This window comes from Trichechus manatus, unplaced genomic scaffold (assembly GCF_000243295.1).
Source record: "Trichechus manatus latirostris isolate Lorelei unplaced genomic scaffold, TriManLat1.0 scaffold00116, whole genome shotgun sequence".
NCBI classification, from domain to species: domain Eukaryota; kingdom Metazoa; phylum Chordata; class Mammalia; order Sirenia; family Trichechidae; genus Trichechus; species Trichechus manatus.
In genome coordinates this window covers 7,357,203-7,382,015 of record NW_004444052.1, presented here as the reverse complement: position 1 = coordinate 7,382,015, position 24,813 = coordinate 7,357,203, and the positions used below count along the sequence as shown (strand labels likewise).

Below are 24,813 nucleotides of genomic sequence, written 5' to 3'. Positions count from 1 at the left end.
TTGCTGTCAAGCAGATTTCGACTCATAGTGACCCTATAGGACAGAGTACAACTGCCCCACAGGGTTTCTAAGGCTGTAATTTTTATGGCAGCAGACTGCCAGATCTTTCTCCCTCAGAGCAGCTAGGGGGTTCAAACTGCCGACCTTTCAGTTAGCAACCAAGCGCTTTAACCACTGTACCACCAGGGCTCCTGTATTTCACACAGCAGTCTTGTTATGGATTGAACTGTGTCCCCCCCAAAATGTGTTGTAAATCTTAACCTCTCATGCCTGTGGTTAAGAGCTGGGCTGCTAGCCAAAGGGTCGACAGTTTGAATCCACGAGCCACTCCTTGGAAACACTATGGAGCCATTTTACTCTGTCCCACAGGGTCGCTAGGAGTTGGAATCAACTCAATGGCAACACGTTTTGGGGGTGGAGGGGGGAGAGTTTCGGTTAGCAGTCAAGCGCTTAATCACTAATGCCACCAGGGCTTCTTAAATCATTAAATTGCTAATTGTGCCCAAAATTTTAAGAGAAGGTAGGTTTAATTTCTATTATCCTTTTCCCGAAGTTGTGAGATAAGAAGAAATAAGAGAAAAGTTATATTCCGTCAGATTAAATTCTGTAAGAATTGTAAGATAAAATCACATATGTTAAATCTAAAAAAGCTATGATTATTTTGCTCTACTAAACAAAAATATTATCATAGTAGGGTGGAAATGGAACAATTATAAAATTGATATTCTTCATTTGATACAGTAGAATAATATAATACAAATATATATACCTGTACTGTCTGGAGAGCTATAAAGTTGTCAATAATGTGTAAGAGGATGATTCTTCCATCCCCTTAAAATCAAACAAACAAAAAGACAGGCAATGGATCCAATGGCAGTTGTTAAACCAACATTAATTAGAAGAGAAACGGGATTTTTTTTTAAGGCCATAAGCATGAATTCTGGAATTAGGCCTTCTTTCCACTGAGTATCTCCAGATGAAAGATCACGTATCTGTTTCCTCTCTTCCCTTCCGCCTTTATCACCTTTTGGCCCCTCTTCTATTTCTACCTCCCTCTCATCATCCTGTTTCCTTCTATCTCTCATTCTAACTCCGATTCTTCTTAGTGACTTCCTTTCCACCTCTCAGTTTATTACAACTGCTCAAACCTGCCAAGAAGGTTATATTCATGGAAATAAGCACAAACCAGAAGCCCAATATGGAACATTCTTATTTTTAATATTTTAAATAAAAACATCTTTTAGGTCTTTGCTTCACAGGGTATTATTTACATGTATATTCTTCTTCTCCTTCTCACCCCTCAAGCCTAAATTCAAGCCTCTAGCTCCTTAAGGTAGCCAGGATAAAATTCAAATTCCTTAGCTCAACACAAAAGTCTCTTGATGAAAGAGATCTTGCCTAGCTCTTTAGCCTTAAGTCTTACCACTTCTTTACGTACACCTTTTTGCTCTTATCACATTAAACTATTTTTAAGTCCCCCAAAATAATCATGCCCTTTCATAAAGTATATTTATACACTGTTTCTCTGCTCAGAATGACCTTCTTCTAAACTCCACTTTGCCTGGCTTACTTCTATTTGTCCTTCAGGACATAACACAAGTTTTACCATCTCCAAGCTGTCTAAATGGGATGTTCTTCCTTCCTATGATACCACTGCAACCTATTTATGCGTCTATCATAGCCCTTATATCATATTACACTTATATGTTTACTGATTTGTTTCTCCCTCTGGACTGCTAGACTGTAAGGTCCTTAAGCTTCCATCTCTTTATTTCCAGAGCCTGGCACATTGTAACTACTCATTAAATTACTATGAAGCTTTCCAAAACAGACATGCCTAAAACCTACCTTTAGAGATACTGATTAAGTGGCATGTCTTTTTCTTTTTTTAAGCATCACAGGTGACCCTAACATACAGGCAAGACGGAGAACCACTACATCCACATGGAATAAATGACTGAATAAATGGGCAATGAAGTACTATTTTGCCATTAGAATACTCAATTGTTTTTATCAAGTACTGTAGCCCCCAATAAGTGCCAACTGTTACAAGAAATCATCTGAACAATTTTACTACCTGCCAAAATGCTGAATGATCCCATGAATATGAAAATTTTAATAGTATATCTTATTTTTTCTGTAAAAATAGATTTAAAAAAGAACGACTAAAGAACAGATATAAAATAATGATTAAGTTGAAGAAAAAACTCATTTGCTTTCAATATCTTTAGAAAATGATATTAAAGTATAGAGAAATGTTTTAAAAAAAAAACTGTCATCTGTATGTCAGAAGATGGAAATTCAGAGAAATGTTAAACAAGAAACTATCTACCGTATAATCCAGCAATTCTACTCTTTGGTATATACCCAAGGGAAATGAAAACGTATGTCTACACCAACACTTATTTGTGAATGTTTACAGCAGCCTTATTCACAACAGCCAAAAAGTGGACAACCCAAAGGTCCATCAACTGATAAATGGATAAACAAAATATGGTATATCCATATAATGGAATATATTTGACCATAAAAAAACAGTGGAGTACTGATACATGTTACAATAAAGATGAACCCTGAAAACATTCTGCTACATAAAAGAAGCCCGGCACAAAAAGGCCATATTGTATGATTTGATTTATATGTAATGTCCAGAATAGGAAAATCCATAGAGACAGAAAGTAGATTAGTGGCTACCAGGAAATGGGGTGATGGAGAAATGGAGAGTGACTGCTAATGGGTATGTGGTTTCTTTTTGGGGTGATGATGAAAATGTTCTAAAATTAGATAATGGTGATAGTTGCACAACTTTGTGAATATACTAAAAACCAAAGATTAGTAACTTTTAAAAAGCTGAATTTTATGGTATGTGAATTATAATCTCAATAAACTTGTTATAAAAGGAAAAAAAAAAAAGAAAAGAAACTATCTTCTGTGGGACAGAAAGCATGAGCCTGATTGTTATCTAAATTTAAAACAGGGGAAGACTGATGACAAGGACCTTCCTCCAGAGCCGGCAGAGAGAAAGTCTTCCTCTGGAGCTGATGCCCTGAATTTGGACTTCTAGCCCACTAGACTGTGAGAGAACCCACTTGTGGTATTTCTGTTATAGCAGCACTAGATGACTAAGACATTCTCCTAATAAACTGTAAGCTATATGACTTAAGATCTATATCCCACTATTATGTTTCATTCAATCAAAATAAAATCCTTCCTATATTCTATAGTACACACCAGCTCAGAACAATGGACAAAAAAAAGCAGGTATCTTGAATAAAAAAGATTTCCTCCCTCTCCGATTATATAAAAAGTGAAGCTAAGCATCTCTATTCTACTAACATTACACAGTTGTCAGGACCAAATGGGATAATGTTTGCATTATTAGTGGGAAACTCCATTAGAGCAATACTAACTAGACAGAAGGAGGGACTTATACAATGTGGATTCGGAAGGAGGGCCAGGGCATGATTAGTTCAGCCCTCTCTCCCGCCCCGACCCCTCCACGTTATCTGCCTACCTATACATTTTATTCTGTTCGCATTCAGGCGGTAAGATCAACAGGTGTGTCTAGTTCAGGACTTAAGAAGCCAGCCCTATTCTCGAACAATTTTATCAGTAGTAAAGCTGGTATTTTCATCTCAATTTCTCTAACTCCTATGTGTCTAACTCTATTTCAAAGGGAACATTTATTTATTAACATCATAAGACCTCAAAATACATGAAAGCACTTTACAAACTATAGAGTACAATACAGAGATAAAGTATTACTGTTAAGCTAATATTAAAATCCCTTTCCCTGTTCATCTAGTTGAACATTTAAGCAAAAAAAATTCCTTTATGTACCAAAAAAAAAACTTCAAAAATTTTCATTTTGTTTGTTGCCAGTTAAGTAAAAAATAAAACTATCTAAACAAGCTACAGATCTCTGAACAGGATACACCCACTCCTCACTTACTGACATGATTAAATTCCAAAGACCAGCTCATTATGTGAAAATTAGCATTACGTAAAAATGGACAACTACATAAGATCACAAAATGGAGAATGACTACACATCATTACATAACTGTCAAATTATATCTTCACATAGCTGCCAAATTACATCATTACATAACTGCCAAACCACTGGGAATCATGGCCTAGCCAAGTTGACACATAATCTTAACCATCATAGCCAGCATTACTCAGACCTCAAACCTCGGCATTCACTACTCCCAGCCATACATTGGCAATGTGAAAAATAGTCAGTTAACGGATTTTTTACTACTGTTGTAAATGCAAAATATCAGATAATGAGATAGTTGATAAGTGAGCATTAGGTGTATTTACTGAAAAGTCATAAAGATCAAGTAAAATTACATTTCAAATATGGAATGACGGATTTAAAAAAATAAAATCATTAACCCATTAGGAGTGTGCAGATCAAGAGGCTTAGACTCTTTTCTAAACGAATGATTAGATCTAATTGATATTCATAGCAATTACTATTAGAAATATTTTGAACTAATTACACAATGTTTTAAGAAAAAATTCATTTTACATGAAATTCTATGAAAATAAGTAACAATAAGACAAATATGAAAATTCTTTATCATATAAACTTATTTACAAATTAATTCTTATTCTAGCATTTTCACTTTTAAAGGAGGCATAGGAACCATCACTGCAAAGGTGTCCTTTTCTTTAAAAGCAGGTACTGCCCAGGTTTATTTGATCCAGTTTCTCTAAGCAAATGGCAAGGTAAATGTCAACTAGTCAAATAAAGGAATAAAAATATATACAACTCCAAGATAAACAGTATCTACATAAGGAAACAGAAGGGACAACCTAGATATTCAGTAAAATCTCCTAATATAAATTAAGAGCTACTTTCTAAATTTATTGAAAAGTCTAAATTACAGAAAATAGATCTTCTGGGTAAAGGAAACAGTTCTCTAAATATGATTTCTGTTGCTTCTTAGGGCTACCAGATCCAACCCAGGTAATCTTTTGCAATGTAGACATATATTATCAATAATGACAATAATTAACAATTTATAATGATAATAATTACAGAGGAAAATTTTCAGAAAATCATGTTTTCTATTTCTTTTGTATTTTCCACCATCTTTAGTTGGATATATTCATACTTTAACAATACCTCAGTGAAATAGGAAAGGAAAAAATGAATGAACAAACTAATGAAGGAAGGAACAAACTATTAAATAAAATAGGCAACAATTTCCCACTCCCTGGCTCTGGCCTTCAGAATTGGCTATAGTCATGCTGAGAGTATTAGATTATGTAAAAGAAGAACTGTATATGCTCCACTAAAGCTGGAACTTTATTCTAATAATATTCAAGTTGGGCAAATCATGAATTACAGTAAATTTAGAAATGGTGCACCCCAATTAGAAAAGTTTTACAATGCAATAAACTATTTATGGATTGTTTATTCTGTCCCTACCTGAATGCAATAGAATGGACTCTATAAACTTTAAAAATAGCCTATTTATAGTTAAATATTCCCAGGCAATAACCCAAGGAAATACTAGTATTGAGACAAACTTTACATAATAATTAAAAATTGAGAAATCCAACTGAGCTCTCCTAAATTACAAAGATATTTCTAATACTTTCTTTTTAAAATTAGGGTATGTGCTGAGCAAAAGAATGGCTGTGGTAATTTTTGAACTGAATCAAAAGAAAGAGAAAAAGAAGATTTACAAAAGATGAATACTTTGACAACTGCGTAACAAAAGGCTCTGTAACTATACTAGAGGTAGCAAGGTAATAAAAACCATAGCAACCCAACAGAAAACTCAACTGAATGAACATTTCTCTTTTGTGCTTCTGAATTAGGTATAAAATCACAAAGAAACAATGCCAAAGAAAATAATCCTTGATGAAAATTTTCGTAAGTGATATATAAAGGAGAAAATTTTCCATATTACTTGTAATAATAATCATTAGAGAGAAGCTAGAGTATATGGTGTAGCACATACAACATGACTGAAAAAAAAAAAACTATTTTCTTTCTTTGACAAAGTTAGCAATGAGAATTTCATTTCCTACTTTCCAACACTTTACTATAATACTATAATTTATAATCAGAACTCCAACTTCTAACATGCTGTGTGTCTTTACAAAGTTCTGCTTACCTTACTCTATCTCTATGTCCTAGACAAAAAAGAGGATGACAGCAATTTACCATGTGATGAAGATGTCGGAAAAATTCTTTGGCTTTGCAATTTACAAAATGTTACTTACATATCTTTTCTAGTCTAGAAAATCTGACCCCAGCTTTTAAAATATTTCAAATTTTGCATGATCACAAGCTGGAGTTTGTGAAACATATGAAATTTAAAAATGTCTAAAAGATTAACAGAAAATTTTTAAAATCTCCATATATTTATTATTTTTCCCCATACAAAAATTTATACATACATTGTTATGGGACCCTACCTGCTCTCCCCATACTGTTACAGCACACTCCTCCTTTCCACCCGATTCCCCATGTCCATTCAACCAGCTCCTAACCCTCTCTGCATTCCCAAGTCACCTCTGGACAGAAGCTGCCCCTTTAGTCTCTTGTATCTACTTGAGCTAAGAGGCCCACTCCTCACGAGTATCACTTTATGTCTCACAGTCCAGTCCAATACCCTGTCTGAAGAGTTAGCCTCGGAAACTGTTTTAGTTCTGGGCTGACAGAGAATCCAGGGGCCATGCTTTCCGGGGTTCCTCCAGTCTCAGTCAGATCATTAAGTCTGGTCTTCTTACGAGAATTTGAGTTCTGCACCCCACCTTTCTCCTGCTCCATCCGGGGCTCTCTGTTGTGTTCCCTGTCAGGGCCGTCATTGGTGGTAGCCGGGCACCATCTAGTTCTTCTGGTGTCTTTGGTGTTCTTCATTCTTCTTTATTCCAGGTGGCTGGCACCAACTGATGCATCTTAGATGGCTGCCTGCAAACTTTTAAGACCTCAGATGCCACTCACCAAAGCAGGATGCAGAACATCTTCTTAATAAGCTGTTATGCCAACTGACCCAGATGTCCCCTGAAGGCATGGTCCCCAGACCCCTACCCCTGCTACACTGTCCCTCAAAGTGTTTGAATGTATTCAGGAAACTTCTTAGCTTTGGTTTAGTCCAGTTGTGCTTACTTGCCCTGTAGTGTGTGCTGTCCTTCCCTTCACCTAAGATAACTCTGACCTACTATCTAGTTAGTAAATAACCCTCATCCTCCCTCCCCACACTCGTAACCATCAAAGAATGTTTTCTTCTGTGTTTAAACCTTTCCTTGAGTTCTTATAATAGTGGTCTTATACAATATTTGTCCTTCTGTGACTGACTAAATTCACTCAGCATAATGATCTCCAGTAAAATCTCCATATATTTAATAGCTTCATATTTTCTTACTTACTACACAAAATTGGAGAAGAGGGTGTTTGTAGCGTCAAAGTGGAGCCATCTTTCCTTGTGATATTAACTCGGAAAACCAATCTGGCACGAGTGCTTTTTTTCTTGGAACCAGCAATTCCTATTCTGGCTTCAACATCAGCATTCCTTAATTTCAATATCCCTACACAGTCCACCCTAAAAAGAAATAAATGTATTTATTAACTGATATTTTCTGTTGTATAAATAATATAAAATTCTCAATTTATTTTTTTAATTTGCTTATTTATTAATTTTTTAAATACATAATACAGTCGTAAGGTTCCAAATTCAAAAGGTACAAAAGGATAAATTCTTGTCAACTTTTCCTTTATAATAATGGAAGAAATAGTAAAGAAGTAAAATTGCTATTTTAAAATCTGAACATAAGTAACAGCTTACAAGAGATACCTTTTTCCAGTTTAAAAAAAAAAAAAATTTAGACTCTTTTTGCAGCTAATTCAGCTACTAAAATACAGGTTATGGATTTTGCTTTGTAAAAAAGTCACTAACTGTCCAAAAAGGAAGGACTACTTGTCATTAAAAAGTATAACATTTAATGATATGGGAAAATGATCATGATATGTTAAGTGAAAAGCAGGTTACAGTGGGTATAGCATTATCTTAATTTTGTTAGAAAAACGGTTGGAAAGATAAACATCAAAATAATGGTTATTTCTGGGAAGTTGGGTTTTGAGGGGTGTATTTTATATTTTTATTATTCTGTATTTTCAAATTCTTTATAATAGATAAAGTACTATTTGTACCTGGGGCAGTTCTACTCTGTCCTAAAGGGTCACTATGAGTCGAAATCGACTCAATGGCAACAATCTGGTTTTTTTGGTCCTCTCCTAATATATACATTTATTTTTACAACTTTCAAAAGTTACAAGCTAAGTCTGGAAAAAAACTTTTACTAAATAGTTTTCAAAATTTCTCTTTTCTAATTAACCTCTTACCAATCTATTCAAAATGGCTTTCAAAAGGAAGCTGAAAATGAAGTAGAGAAAAGTTTTTAGCAGCAATCCAACATAAATAACTTAGGTCTACCCCATATCAGTATATTTGCTGCTATTATGGTACAGCTTTAGGATTAAAGATCTTTCAAAAAGACTTAAAGAAAATAATTAATACTTCTAGTATTTTTCAGGCAGTGAAAATGTGTAAGATGGAAAATACATAGTCCCAGGATATATTTTTTTAAAACGTAGGAAAATAAAAACAGAAGGTGAATTTAGACCAGCAATATGCTTTTCACATCAAGACAGGACAAGCTGCTTCATGGTCTCTGTTGAACAGTTTATAATGAAAACATTAAGAAAGAAGAATTTAGGAAAGCAAATCAAACTGTTAATAATTTTTAGTTTCAATGTTAATATAAATCTCAATAAATGAGTATTTAATTTTCCAAAAAGCTAACATTCCATCCGATGGGAATTCTCTAACAAAAGGCCATAAGAGATCATTTTAATCCATTACCATTCTGCAGAAATCTGTATTTTTTATTTGTAATGTTTAAAACATTAATAGAATGCTCAAAATCTTCTTCCATACACTAGAAACTAAAATTTTTTTCTGCCTACTGCAAAAGTGTAATACATAACGAAAAAATTCTCACTAAATACTTACGCCAGTGTCATGTTGTTGCTAGGATCAAGGCCAACTTCTATAACAGTAGTGCCTTCAATGTCCACTTCTTTGCAGGGAGTTGTATTTCTCCCAGTTACCCTGCAGGCCTGATAAAATCCATGTGGTTTCACTCGACCAGAGTCGTTACCCACAAACACTTGCAACACTACTGGTTCATTATGGCCTTCCAGCTGTAATCAGATAACATGCAGCAGAAACACTAATTAGTCTTTCAAATAATCTACTTGTAAAATATTTAAGATCAAGTTATATATTTGAAACTAGCATTACAATACTAAAATAATTTAAATTTTCAAGAAAAATAGAGGTAAAACAGTTTCATAAAGGAGAGCTAAGTTTCTGCAGAAAACCCTAAGTTTTAATTCTGCAATAATCATATTTTAATTAAAAATTTAGATATTAGATGATAAATATCATTTGTAGTTTATTTGTACAACCAGATCAGAATAAGCACAGAGTCCTTTAGGTATTTATAAATTTATGACAACAAATATGCTTGCTCTGATCCATGTACATGTATTTACTATGATGCTAAGGATAATCAGCGGTTTTGATTTCCATGATGCATTTCTAATTCTGATCGTTATGAAATGTGCAAGCTACTGGGGCAACCAAAGAAGCAAGCGGGTGACTCAAGACCTACTACCACCACTAATGGGAAAACTCACTAAACTATGTTAGTGGCATCATTTTCATCACCAAATAAGAGTACATATACTAAATTTTTACTCTATTAAAGCTATTTGAGTAAAAAAGTATTTGAGGTGCAGTTAAATAAATAATGGGGAAATGGAGCTCACTTTCATCGACTAGACACATACATATAACATCATGAAATCCTGGGCCAAACCACTATGGTCTGAAAAACTGCTATTGCAAACCAGGATTTATAAATCATTACAGATCTCTAGCAATCCTTCATAAATTAAATTATAATTTCTATGCTGAAGAATAAATAAATATTTAAATAGCATTTGGGAAGAAATGTTTCCAATGCTGACTCTTGATCAGGTTTATAGTTAAGACAAACACTGAAGCTGCTAATGTAGAATGCAGAAAGTCACAAAATGAGTTGTACAATGAACACCGAAGTGCTTTAAAAAACTCACACATCTTTTATATCCCAGTATAACTGTATCTCAGTGAAATGAGACATAATGAGGAAAAGAGGCACAGGCAAATTAGCCATCTACCCAGAGGGATAGCTCTTTTGACATCCGTTAGTCAGCAATACCCAGAACAGGCCTGGCACACAGAAGAGTGTAGTATTTGTTGAATGAATGAATAAATTTGATAGGGTCAGTCAATTCATTGTCTATCATAGTTAGGCAATTAATCTAACAATATTACATACCAGACAAGTACAAAGCATAACTTAAAGGCAGGGCAATCAGTTAAAAATATTGACCAAACTATCAAAATGTCTGGCTAGATAAATATTTACACAAAGTGTAACTTAAATTTCTCACTTGCCTGTTACTTGTCCTGGGTTTGGAGGATTGGGGATGGGTTGGGATGATGGGTAGTAAAGAGGGTTAAGAATAGTATGGTGTATGTGACTATGAACCAATCTTATAAATGGTCATGGGCAAGTTTCTTGATTCCAAGTTTGAACTGTTGTTTCATTCAAGTATAAAATGAAAGGCAAGCCAACTCTACTCCAAATTTGAAACACTGTTCAACTAACACATTTACAGGAACTAAACCACATTTAATAAGACTCTACCATGTGGCTAGCCAAAACTCCTGTTTAGTGTTTTATAAGGGGTAGGGACACTTGTTAAATATCCCCCTCCCTCATTTTTTTTGTCCTGAAAGAAAAATATTTTTGTAACAACATATCGCAGGTGCTGAAACCTAAGACCCTTTTTTCTTTTAGTCTGAGTTCTGAAAAGATAAAAACTAAATATCCTATTTCTTAAACTGAAGACTTAAGTTATCTATCTGAGTTGAATAATTCTGATTACTTTAAACCAAACCAAACCAAACCCATTGTCATGGAGTCAACTCATTACTTTAGTCATCTCAAAAACCTTATTTTCCAAGTCGTTAATAAATTCTACTACATTTCTTTAAATTCATTTTAAATTACTTCTTAAATGTAAAGTTTGAGAAGAATCTAGTATGGTCACTATCAATGTCAAAATATAAGAGGAAGGTAAATTCATGATTTCCGGATAGTTTACTTAACACAACACAATTTTCATCTCTCCTTTCATTTAAACTAAAATTTTAATGATATAAAAGTAACAATACTTGGCTTATGGTACAGTCTGACTTATACTTTACTTTCTGATATACAGCTAGTAATTATACCCACCTGTTCTAGGCAGCTTCTGCTAAGGGCAAAATAACTAATAACTGGAGAAAATCTTGCATATATTGCTAAATAAAATAAGTACCTTTACTGTAGGAAAGCCTTGCTGTGTTCTATCTTTTACAGAGCCACGGCTACCCTCAGTTAGGTACCGAGCTCGGTGCTGGGTCTCAGGTTGTACAACTATCTTCAGCTCCTTGCCCTCACTTTTAACAGGATATTGTCCACACAACATAGGGCTCTTCTTTACTCCAGCTCCTTTTTGGTTTTCCAATGTTCTGAGAAGCCAAAGCACACATGGAGAAAATATCAAAAAGAGTTTTCTACAGAAGTCATCTAAGATTAAAAAAAAGAAACAGAAAAAGCAATAACACTAAGAATAACTGCTTAGCTTCTGACATAATAAAATACAGTCTGAGAAAACATACATCCCATAAGCAAAGTCTCTTAAAATTTTGTAACAAAATTTAACTCAATGATGTAAAAATAAAAGAAAGTTGGACAGGGAAGAGAAGCAACGCATTTGTGCAGTAGGAGGAAGAGAGGAAGACCGAATGCAATAAACTGGGAATAACAGGAAAGAGAATAGCTAACGTCACTATAACCTTTCACACTGCACTTCAGTCAAAATAAACTTTAAAAATTCCATGTATATGTGAGTGTTATATAAAGTTACAGGATTAACTATTGTTTTCTAACTGGACTGACAAAACAGAAGAAGTGAGAGTAGCAAAAAAAACGCCTGAACAAAACTATCTGAAGGTGCGGATAGCATGTTCTTTTGGACATCAGTCTATTAAGTAAATCAAACTGAGAAAATTATAATAAAAATCATTCATTCAATTTTTATTGGGAAGTTAACTTTAAACAGTCTTGCACAGAAGCGTGATTTTTTTCAGAGTATTTTTATTTGTGATTAAATAATTAATCCTGAACTAAAGAAGCAATTATGCTAAAGTTCTCAACATATAAAAATTCTATCATGTGGACTTTACAGCATAGACAATCTAACTTATTTTTTAAAACTGTGTTTGTAAACTTGATATGTTTATCATGTGTTTGCTATGTGGAATGCATGTTCAAAGAAAAACAATATTTCAAATGGCGGTTAGGACTTCAGGCCAGTACATCTAATCTGTAAAAGAGCTGAAGCACTGAAAATATGTCATAAAAATAAGTAGAAAACAATACTGTTAATTAGCTTTTCATTTGAACAACATGAAACAGATTTAAAACTATTCATGTACATTTAAAAACAGAGTCAAGACCTACATAATGCATTCTGTATGACTGTCCTGGTCCAATGTTTTGACCCACATTGAAGATCCAGGAGCCAAGAGATGACTGTGGACAAAATCTTCAAAAGCAACCAGCTATCAAGAGGAGTATTATGATTTCAAACACAGAGGGGCAATGGTGGCTAAGCAGCCTTAAACCCAGTTCCAATGTTTATTTCTCTACCTCCAACCAAGTTCTTGCCTCAGTCATCAAGAACAAAGAAAGAGAAGGCAGTGTCCTCAATGGAACTAAGGACTTGGGTTCAACTCCATGGCTAGACACATAGCCAGTCAGAAAAATCTAGATTCCCTAGGGGAGCCACTTAGGAAAGAGGCAGAAGAAGAAAGAAGGATGGAACTGGCCCTGGAATATAGTAAGACTGACTAGATTACAGGACGAGTTTTAAAGGCAAATAATACGTTTAATTATCCTCATATTCCCTGAACCTTATAGAGTTCCTAAAACATAACAGGTGCTGAAGAAATGTTTGTTGATAAAGATAAATGGGAAGAAACAAAGAAGGAAAAGCAGAGGTAAGAAAGAAAAAAGGAGCTTCTATAATAGTAAGATGAGAAAGATCAGGTCCTAACTCAACAGGAAACGCCATTCATGTAAAGTGGACATAATTAAGTCAAAGATTACCTGTGTAAATCATTTACAAGGCCCTGAAAGAATAAATTCTACAAACAAAAGTATCATGTAGAAGCTGAAACACTGGGCAATAAACCCTATATTTATTTTCATCAATCTGGGTGGGAATTCAAACATTTGGTCTGAATACAGTGTCAGTTCCTACAGATGAGATTCTGTAACAATACTGTTTGATACTTGTTTTAAAATCAAAGCAAAAATATTTGTTTATTGAAACTATGTAAAAGCATCCCCCAAGTACGCGTAGAAAGACTAAAATAGAGCAAAACAGTAATAGCAATTGTATTGAGTGACTAAATTATGGGTTTTTTATTCTATTTCTGTATTTTCCATATGTCTATAATTAATATGTATTAATTTTATAATAGGAAGGGAAAACTTTAATTTGAAATATAAAGAAAATTTGTATAGCATATCAATTAATTTGGCAAGATAAGGTTTTTATATTGACTTATGCTAGACAAGCTAACATTTATGAGGGTAAATAAATGAAAATGCGTATTATTCTGGTAAAATATCTCACTTGGGATGAAGACTGAATTGACAAAGTACAGACATTATGGCTTAAAGAAGAATAGCCTAATGATAGTTTTAAAAGCCCTTAAGACTATCTCTACTCTTCAAGTTTAAGTGTAAAAATGGAATACAGATTTAATATACAGACACGTAAAACAATGAAAATATCAACAAATTCTTTGAAAAGCAGTCATTCAAATGACTAATTTTTAAGGTCTGATGGCTCACGATAAAACAAGAAAGTTGCAGTAACTGTATGGGATTTTACTTTTGGATGCCACCTAAAAAGAAACTCTACTATCTTGGTATATTCAGAAGTCTGAAAATAACATTCTATTTCCTTTGTGTTGCATAATCCTTTTGGTTGTCTATGTCACAAAATAATTCTCACTATAAAATGCCTAAAATAGGTTTCATATTCAGATGACATCATATCCTTGCTTCTAGGAATATCCAGAAGAGACATGAACTGCTGATCCTCAGGACATTTAGTTGAAAAATTTAAGAATGATATGTCTAGGAATGTTTAAATACTGAGCTTTTTTTTTTTAAATGGTTTTATTTTCTTAATAAGCTCTAACATTCTGGTTATATAAAAACGCTATGCTACCCATAGGCTGGCATAATTTCTACATGGTATCTTTAGTATCAATAAACTGCTATACAACATATTTGAAAATGCATCGTCTAAATAATTAGCATTATATAAATGATAAATTTATGGAACAGCAGATCCAAGGCTGTATACCTTTTATCTCTCAAAATATATTTAAATTTCATGTTTCTAACATCTTTCTCATTGTTGAAGAGTATAGCATTTTAGTTTGAGATGCTCTGAATAATTGTTTTTGAGGTCTGTTTCTCTGTATGTTTACATATGGTTTCACCCTTTCCTTGATATATACTGCTTGTATAAAAATAAAAATCTAAACCTCTTCCACAATTTTCATATACTAGTGTCAAATATTTTCTATTACCTAAAAAGTTAGGCCTGTTTCTTGCTGCTTGATGGAATTTTTGCTCCATGAATTATTTCAGGAGAGATTTTACCTTGATAAATGTCATACCTTCCCCAAGTAATCTCAAATCATTTCTAAGATATGTGTGTGTGTACGATATATATCATGTAAAAGCAGAAGCAGCAATCTCTAATTAGTAACTAAAGGTATCTCTTTAATTAGTAACTGCAAATCATATGTGTTGCATATCCGTAAGTAAAAATTTCATTTGCTCTTCATTTGACCCTTTAACACCTACTTCAATACAAAAATAAAAATCTCTCTTCTGAAATATTATAAGACTTTCTCTACTGAAGTTCAAGTAAACACATACGTGTATTTAATGATATACGTGAGTGTTTTAAATCTGTGCTACTAGTCACAATTACTTCAGTATTCACTTTGTGTTTTCCCTATGGTATTCATTACATTTCAGAACCTTATTCTAGTGCAACTGTATTTAACTACATCACCTTAAAGGCATTTTAAATGAGAGCATGCAAGAAAGTAGTACAGAATAGGTATCGCTTACACAATAGATATTACTTTCAAAATGTAGTGAGGGAATATTTAAAGATACATTTAATCTATATTAAGAATATTCTCTAAGATTACTCAACCAGATTTTTAACTTAAAAGATATCAACGATGTCATTAAGTAGGAAACCAGTAGGAAGCTTCTCAATTACCTTTCATGACAACCTGAAATTGTAGGAGATCCTGTGATCAACTAAAGGACCATATCCTGCTTCTCAAAAAAGTAATCTCTCAAAATCTAGCGAGTTAAATTTTACCAAACTATGTTGAATATACTGTAGGAAACATCTAACCAAAAAAAAAAAAAGTTTAGCAATTAAATATTACAATAAAAGCACTAACGGAATTACAAGTTAAAAATAAGCCATACTAGAGGGTCCTGGACAGAGCTGGAGAAGGATGTAGAACAAAATTCTAATTCACATAAAAAGACCAGATTTACTGGCCTGAAAGAGACTGGAGAAACCCCAAGAGTATGGCCCCTAGACACCCTTTTAGCTCAGTGGTGAAGTCACTTCTGAGGTTCACCATTCAGCCGGGGATTGGACAGCCCCATGTAACAGAACAGGACTAATGAGGCACAGAAGTCCAGGGACAAGGACTAGAAGGCAGATAGGGAACCCAAGGTTGAGAAGAAACAGTGCTCACATGTCATGGGGTTGTTAACCATTGTCATAGGGCAATATGTGTACTGTTTAATGAAAAACTATTTGTTCTGTAAACGTTCATCTAAGGTACAAAAAAAAAAAAAAAAATTATCTATGTGAGATCAAACTGACAACAGCAACTCAAAAGGTTTGATGAGAAGCCTATGGGGCAGTGAGTTGAAGATAATGGTGATGGAATAATTTGGAAAATGACAGTGAGAACAGCAGCACAACTAGAAGAATGTCATCGATGTCACTGAATTGTACATGTAAAAACTTTTCAAACAGTATAACTTTGGCTATGTATATTTTCACTAAAAAAAAAAAAAAAGTCCTCCAAGGTCGAGAAGGGAGAGTGTTGACATGTCGTGGGGTTGTTAATCAATGTCATAAAACAATATGTGTACTGACTGTTTCATGAGAAACTATCTGTTCTATAAACCATCATCTAAAGTACAATAAAAACAAAAATTTATGTTAAAAAAAAATTAGCCGTAATATTCTGTACTATAGCAGTGAATATTCTGTAATACAGCTATTGAGATACGTTTGGTGAGTAGCGGCAAAGATAAGATACTCAAATGTGTTATTTGATCCTGTTCCACTACCCTCTAAATAAGTCATTCAGAATCACAGAAGAAAAAAATTGAGCAATATATTTATTATTCTTCTAAACTCTGATTCAGCACAATGTATCAGAGAAAAAAGCTAAAAACACATGAATATAATCCATAAGAACCAAATCACCAAATTAGTTTTCTCTTGTTTTTATCAAATAAAGAGAAAAAACAAAGTCTAAAAATCCTCACTAAAATGAAAATAGACTGAGCAAGAGAGTGAGATAAAAAATATGAAAGAGAACACAATCTAGCTCTGTATGAACATTCTAAGTTATTTTAACTGTTAACTATTACATTGCTAGTTATTTCTAGTAGTAAAAATATTTTTAAATGCTTTTAAAATATAAATCCTTTTGAAAAGTTATTTCAAAACAGATTTTCATTTTCTACTACCTAACCATACTAATAAGATACCTATTGCTGAAAGCTATTGATATTCATTTTTCTCTAATAAAATGTGTTAATTTTAAGTTAAAATTTTTCATGTATTTTCAATGAAAACTAGCATCTTTGCTTTATATGAAAACTTGAGCTGAGCAATTAAGCTGGGAATGATTTATTTTTTGCTTTGCATAATGGTGATAGAACTTTAAAAAATGTGAATACCAACCCATTTCCAGCTTTTGAGTTGCCTTTGCTGTCCGTGGTAAGCTGAGAAAGCACATAGTGAGGTGCTTTGGCACTGTCGGCATCAAATATATCCATATTAGATTCTTCACAATCTCGTCGTTTGACCCCCGGCCTCTGCTTTGGATTTCGTTTTCGTGATTTACGAGGTACCTCAGTGTTATCATTGTAGGAACTGGTGCTCATGTTACTGAAGTTGGAGGGGGATTCCTCCATCCACATACTGCAGCTCTGCTCAGATTCCAATCCACACCCCTCATCCTGGCAGGACATCCGACTGTTATCCAGCAAGTCCTCAGGTGGTGGTGAGATGTACAAGACTGTGTGCCTCTTCGGTGTTGATGGATGCTGCTGGACTGTGTTACTGGTTAACTGCTTTTCACTTACCCCTCTGTTACTTACCCCCACGGCTGAGGAGCAGCTCTCCACTTGCATAGCCTTGCTGTCGGTGACTGAGGTAGAATAAATGGTAGGGCTGGAAGAGGTGGTAAAGGAGCTGCAAGCACCGCCCATGGAGGAAGAGGAAGGAGCTGAAGAAGCATCTGCAGTGTATAATTCAAGAGTAAATACACTATACATGTTTTCACCTATGTTGGCTAGCAGTCCCATTGAAAATGTGATTTGTGAGCTGATTGTTTTTCCCCAAAATGAATAGTTGGAATTTGGTTAAGTTTTAGAATATAAATGCTTTAAGTAATATAAGGCCTAAGAAATGCAATTTTTAAAAATGCCCAAATAGCATTATTTTACTTGTGTTATAATCGATAGATTTTTAAAATCTAGTTTGTCTTAAGCTGTAAAGCAAGAATAAAGTTTTTATTGCCTCAGCTGGATGATCTGTTGAATTTTAATCATTTAAAGTAATACAGAAAACCCCAATATGAAATATATGCTTGTGGTCCACATTCAATGCCAATTAAATAATTCATTATACAGAATTTGAAAAAGTGGGACTGTGCTTAGCCACAAAATATTAAAATAAGTTTCTAACCTATGAAGCAGAGAACTACAGGTCATTTTTAATGCAGACACTCCCTGCTTCAGAGGCAAATCCTGGAATAAAAATATGAGAAAATAAATGAGAAAAGAGCTGCTGATTATTCCAGATATCAATTATAAAATGAGAAATAAATAGAAAAAATATATAAACAACTGAATTGGAGGCAAAATGGAACTGGTACCGTCACTATGATGGGTTGTAAAATCTAGGAGACAAAGGTGAAAAGGATTTGTTCTGGAACATGCTGGGCTGTAGAAGATAAGCAAGTTAACCACTGAGGGTCTCCAGAAGTTGGAAGTGGCAGTTTAAAAACATGAGCTCCGAAATAAATAAATCCATCTTTTATGGGAGAGTAAGGACTAATTCCTGGATGGATTTCTCTTAAAAATACTTGATTATATACTCAGCAATTGGTTACCACTGTCCATTTCCTCTCTCTTTAAAGGGCCTACTTGATTTTGACTATTATGGGAATTTCCTAATAAAGAGAAACAGTAAACTTTATTGGCTGAAACTGAACAAAAATGAGTTAAGTAGGAAAATCTCTGGAGAGCACTAGAATTAGTTCCTATAAAATGGATTTTTATAAAACAATTTATTGAATCTATTATGCCTTTAAAAAAAAGATTTAAGTAGATCTTTTAAAAATGTGTGGCAACTGAAAATACTACTACTTTAGACCTTAACAGCATAACTTCAGAGGCACACTACTCTTGCTATGGCTGGAAGCCCTCAATCCTCAATTTTTAGAAATATCATTATATCTTGTACATAAGAGATGGAAAGGTTTATAATCACACACACACAAAATAAAAATAGATAACATGTGACAGACTAAAAGATCTGAAACTAAATTTTATCCATAGCCAAGTATGCCACTGTTTTAAAGTTATATGAAAAAAACTTATAACTGATTTGCAATTATTGGAATTGCAACATTCAAATCAATAATAATGTAAAGAGTAAAATGTCAGAATGTCAATATTTACATAATCAAAAGTCAAGAGCCAAAGATCTATTTTTTAATAGAGAAAAAATGTATCAAAACACTTAAATTATTTGAAAGAACTACACTCACCCATAATTTTTAATTGCTGTCAAGGTTGAAGAGCACAGTAATTAATATTAGGCATCGATAAGGTGATCTACATAATGCCACATAAAGATTTTCTTCCAACTACCCATAAGTCAAAGAACCTAGAACAATTAATTAGATGATACCAGTTCCATTTTCCAGTTTGTATCCTTCTCAAATGCAGTAGCTGAAATTGGAAAATTCAGTCACTTTAAACTGCATTCCAATTTAAAGAAAAATTTATCAATTTTGTATCATGCATTAATGCAATGTTTTCTTAGTAAATAATATTTTAAAAGATTTGTAAAAACTACAAAATCTAGATGCTAATGTCAGTGACAGTTTAGGAGCTGATTTGTAGCCACTTTGGGTTTAAACAAAGTTTTTTTCTTGTTTTTTGAAAAATACTATGGAATTCATTTTAGAAAAAATAGAAAAGGTATATGTCTAACATTTCTCCATCTGTTCCAACTATTGGAAAAAATTAAATTTTTGTGTGTATGAGTCTATGGTCTTCATTTTCAGAGAAATACAAGTGTGCAGCATGCAATATTTGCAGTGTAACACACAAAGCATGCAGCATGAATGCTGTGAACTTGTATTTCTAAAAAGCAACTTTCCCCCACTTTGAATCTAAGTATCATGCACATGAGAATGCAGAATATGAACATCTCAGGTATCCCTGTCCATGACAGATGAAATGTACCAGTGAAAAGCAACCATGAACTCAAAAGCAGGTTATGTGGTATTTATAAATTTAATATGCAAGATACAACCTAGCATTGCTCTTTGAAGTAAATACAATTTTATCTTGCAAATCTTATCAAAAACATTCATCATTATAAAACCCAGTTGATATAATCATCATACATAAATGTCTGTTCTGGGACAGGTATGCCAAACTGTGATATCATACCCTACATAAATTAAGATATTCTATACATTCTTCTTGGATACCTAACACACAATTACTGTATTTTACCTGCAGTTTCCTGGATATACTTATTAAATAAAAAAGTTCATTAGCATAAAATTATAAAACTTAAACCGTCAGAAGACAGCAGTAAGCATCCTTTGAGACATAGTATTTTTTAAGACTATCTGCATTTATCCTTAAATTACAAAGGCTCTACTCATTTTAAAACTGAAACAAATGAGATAATCTTTGTTAAACCATAAAACTCTTTAAAATGGTATCATTGTTGCTCTGATGATAATAGTGTAAAAACTCTTTCACATAATGCTGCTACATTCTGGTTAGCAAGAGCTCACCTAAGTACATCAATAATGCCAGGTGAGATGGTGAAGTGGCAAATAAAAACTGTGGGTCCCTTGAGAACATAGACAGTGTACCTTTCTCATCTTAGACCCTCCCAGCACCTACCATAGTACCTTGAGGTAGTAAAAATTCAATTTTTTAATTAAATTGATTTATGAGAAGCCAAAATTTCATATGTATGTCAAATTAAAATTAAATTGACAAATCAATATATTAATGTGTCCATAATGGACACATCAGGTTTTGTTTCTGTTTTTTAAAAAAACGATTTACTCAAAATGCTTAAAATACATATTACCATGACAGCATTAACTAATACAGAAAAATTACTAAGGGTTTAGAGGTAATTATTCGATATTTCTACAAAGAGTGCTCTAATAACTTTCTTTCTTAAAACTATAAATAAGCCAAATTACCTACTTGTACATTAATTCATAAATGTACTAAGAATAAAAAAACTTACTATTATTGCATTAAAATATGTAAAAATAACATCAACATTTTAGATTTCTGAATACTAATTTGTCATTTCCAAGCGTTTCCAGAAGAACACTAAAGAATACTCTTGGGAGCAATTTAAATGTATTAAATATATCTATAAAGACCTTTCAGTCACTATATCATTAAATAAAATATCATGAAACAACTTAACTGACATTCTATAGAACTGTTAATGCAATCTTGCCCCATCTATACTTTTTTATTTATACATACTTGCAAACAAAATGTTAATGACCTCCCCTTTTTTCTTTGGTTGAGTCTCCATTTTTATTTGTTAGGAATTCAGGGACTATAATTGTTGCATATTAAAAATAAAGCCACTCCAACGTAAAAATATTTCAATGACTTATTTTCTCACCGGGCAGAATAGTTATGATGTATTTATGTACTTTTATTTGTTCCTTAAATCTCTCACCAATTCTTTATAAAGTTGAAAGTTAAACCCTTTTTCTTAAAATTATCCCCTTATCTAAGCCACATGCAAATACATTTTTATTTATTTTTCTTATCGTTGAAATGAGTCAAATTTGCATGAAGAATTTTATTTTTCCATAGCATTTTCTTTGACTGCAGAGAACACAATGAACCAAAGGGAAAACTGATAGACAATTCTACAACTGACTAATGGAAACGTACAACCTCAAAAGAATAGATTAATTCTAGAATTTGTAAGTAAAGGGAAGCATCATTGCCTATAGTGTCCTATATCCAAGTCTAATAATTCTACTATTGGCAGTAGCCAATTATCAGACCAAATGCTAACAATAATTGTGAACCTGAACTGTATACATGACTTCTTCTGAAAACTGATCAAATTATTAATTAATGTCTACAATAAACATTCAAAGCAGCTGGGATAAAAAGAGTGGCAGATAGTATCTACATGGAATACATGGATATGCCAGAACTTGGAAGTATTATTAATTTGATAAAAAGGCTGAAAATTGACTTTAAGTGGTACTGCATATAGAAACCAATGTAGATTTTATGTATCTCTCACTTAAACTATATTTTAAAGTTAAGAACTATTAGTTCTAGACTTGTCAACTAGAAATTATTTTAACTACCGTAACATTTTAGTATGTAAAATATCATTAAAAAAGATGCTACTATATATGGAACTTAACCAAACTTCTTATAGAAAGCCTTGAAATAAGAATTATCCTTTAAAGTCCTTAAAATAAACAAACACCTTTCATTGATTAAATGACATTTAACTAGGCTTCCAAAGTCAAAATCTGATCCCTTGCATTTAAATAGGCACATATAATTTATAATAACATCAGTGCACAATTAGTTGTTTCCTAAAAATTCCATTAAATAAAATTTTGCAAGTGTGTTAAGTGAACCAATAGTGGAACGGACAAGGAGTGAACTATTGACTATTCAGAAAATAATCATAAAAAAAAACACAAGATGTTTGGAAACAATTTCTGGTCTAAAACACATATTGTTCAACTTTAATGATTCTTTTTATGTATTACATTTTTTTTTTTTTCCTGGCAACAATGATTTCAAATCTAAACATCTTGTTTGATAAAAGTCACCAGATACAAGGACGTATTTTCAGATCAAAGCAGAGAGATATTCAAAGGAAAAAATTATAAGGCCAACATTCACGTTGCCAAAGGACTGAAATATCAAGAACACACAAAGTGGCTGCAAACCTGCTTTGTCAACACCTTACATGCCAACCTTGGTTTTCTACTTTTCTTCTTCTTCTTCTTATAATATTAATGTAAAGTATAAAACTTTACAAAAGGGTTTACTTTCAATCAGTATCATTCCACTATTTAGAAACAAAAAAAGAAAGAAAGAAAGAGACTTATGAAGAAGTCTGAAAATGAGACCGACCTATACCCTGGGTGAGATTGGATGGGTTAAGTGTCTCTGGCACTATTTGTCTTCACTATTGACAGACACTGTCACACAACCCACCACACGATGCCTGTCTCTGAATGGCGAAGCTAGAATGCAAGTTAAGTGTATTAATAGAAAAAACAACTAGCATCCCAGCATATAAAATAAGCATTCCAGATTACTTTATAAAAAACAAAACAAAAAAATGTAGGGTTGATCATTAAATTTACATGTTTAAAACAGTTTCAATTTCCCATTTGTACTTTCCCCACCCAACGTAAGTTTACATGCTACAATAGGTAATGTTTCAAAACAACTTTAAAAAATTAAATTGTTAATACCCAAATAAATGCATGTAGGGAAATTTCTTATCCAAAATTTGTTACCTCATATTCACCAATTTGTTCTCCTGTTTACTAGTGCGATCTAATCCATAAACCAGAATGATCTCCTTTTTCAGGTGCCTTTAGGCTGTACCCTTACCAAACTCCCTTACAGAGTAGAACAGGACATGTCCTGACCAATACACTGAAGCTGTAAGGAATATCTACATTTTAGCAGCAAAAGAATATTTTCAACTCTCAGGCCAACTCCCTTCCTCATTCTACCCTTAGAAAGTTACCAACTTATAACTTTAAATGAGATATGCTATTGTGTATAAAATGTCTGATCCTAAAGTCTCTTCTTAAAAAGTGATTGGCACTATCACTGAAACTGAAACATTTGTTACTGATCTATTGGAGGCCATCTTTTTCTTCCCCAGCCCATCAAATTGCCATTTAGAGTTCTAACACTATAAAATAATTACTCTCCAGTTTTTAATCTGAAATTTCCTAAAATAATAATTCTTACCTTGTCAGAGTATCATTAATAATATACTCATAAAATTATTAAATATTTCCTGACAAATAAAATGCTTACAAAATTTATGTATTCTGACACATAGAGCAATGTCTTAAATATGTCTTTTTCCTAGTCAACCCAAAGCATCTAAGTACATATACTAGCTGTATGTTAAATAATTTCGTTTTTAAATTCTTTCTTATTGGAAAAGAAAGATGCTTTGTATCATCCAGCTATTTAAGTATCACTGAATTAGCAGCTGTTTCTGAATTGACATTTATTGCCTAAGTTTGACTCTACTTTTTATTCTAATAATGTAGACTTTAGCATAAACAAATACTATAATATAGATATGTGTACATATTTAGATTTACTACACAATTTTCTGAATAAAAGACCAAAGGAGTGGTAGAGGTTTTTAAACTCATTTGCAACATGTTTGGAACTAGAATCTGATTCCTTCTAGAAGTAGTCCAGTTTTCTAGGAAAAGTGGAAACGGCCATATGGAACAACTGAGATCAATTCACTATCACTCAGAAGTGCCTCAGAAGAAAGGCCAGGCAATCTACTTCCAAAAAATCAGTCATTGAAAACCCTATGGAGCACAGTTCCACTCTGACACACATGTGGTCACCATGAGTTAGAACTGACTCCATGGCAACTGGTTTAGTCCCTGGGTGGTGCAAATGGTTAACACGCTCGGCTGCTAACCAAAAGGTTGGCAGTTCAAGTCTACCCAGAGGCACCATGAAAGAAAGGTGTGGCAATCTACTTCTAAAAAATCAGTCATTAAAAACCCTATGTATTGCAGTTCTACTCTGACACACATGGGATCGCCATGAGTTGGGATCGACTCAACAGCAACTGGTTTTTTTCGTATCTGTATGTGATAAAAATTGCTACAGAGTATTAGTGCACTGAGAATATTTTACTTCTGAAAAGCGTTGTTGTTGGGTGCTATTGAGTTGATTTTGACTCACAGCAACCCCATGTGACAAAGTAGA

General features: G+C 33.2%; 1 protein-coding gene across 2 annotated transcripts in view; it reads right to left on the bottom strand.

The window, feature by feature from the left end:
- NFAT5 (nuclear factor of activated T cells 5) overlaps positions 1-24,813 on the bottom strand; it is a 140,516-nt gene that overhangs the window by 31,652 nt on the left and 84,051 nt on the right. The window contains exons 2-6 of one of the 2 annotated variants that reach the window (XM_023738413.1): positions 18,242-18,303; positions 17,234-17,792; positions 11,462-11,654; positions 9,039-9,229; positions 7,396-7,568 (exon numbers count right to left, since the gene is read on the bottom strand). In XM_023738413.1, the coding sequence (XP_023594181.1) occupies positions 7,396-7,568; positions 9,039-9,229; positions 11,462-11,654; positions 17,234-17,763 (1,087 nt within the window). In that variant the 5' untranslated portion in view covers positions 17,764-17,792; positions 18,242-18,303. The remainder of the gene's footprint in view (positions 1-7,395; positions 7,569-9,038; positions 9,230-11,461; positions 11,655-17,233; positions 17,793-18,241; positions 18,304-24,813) is intronic. The other variant, XM_023738414.1, reaches the window with a different exon arrangement.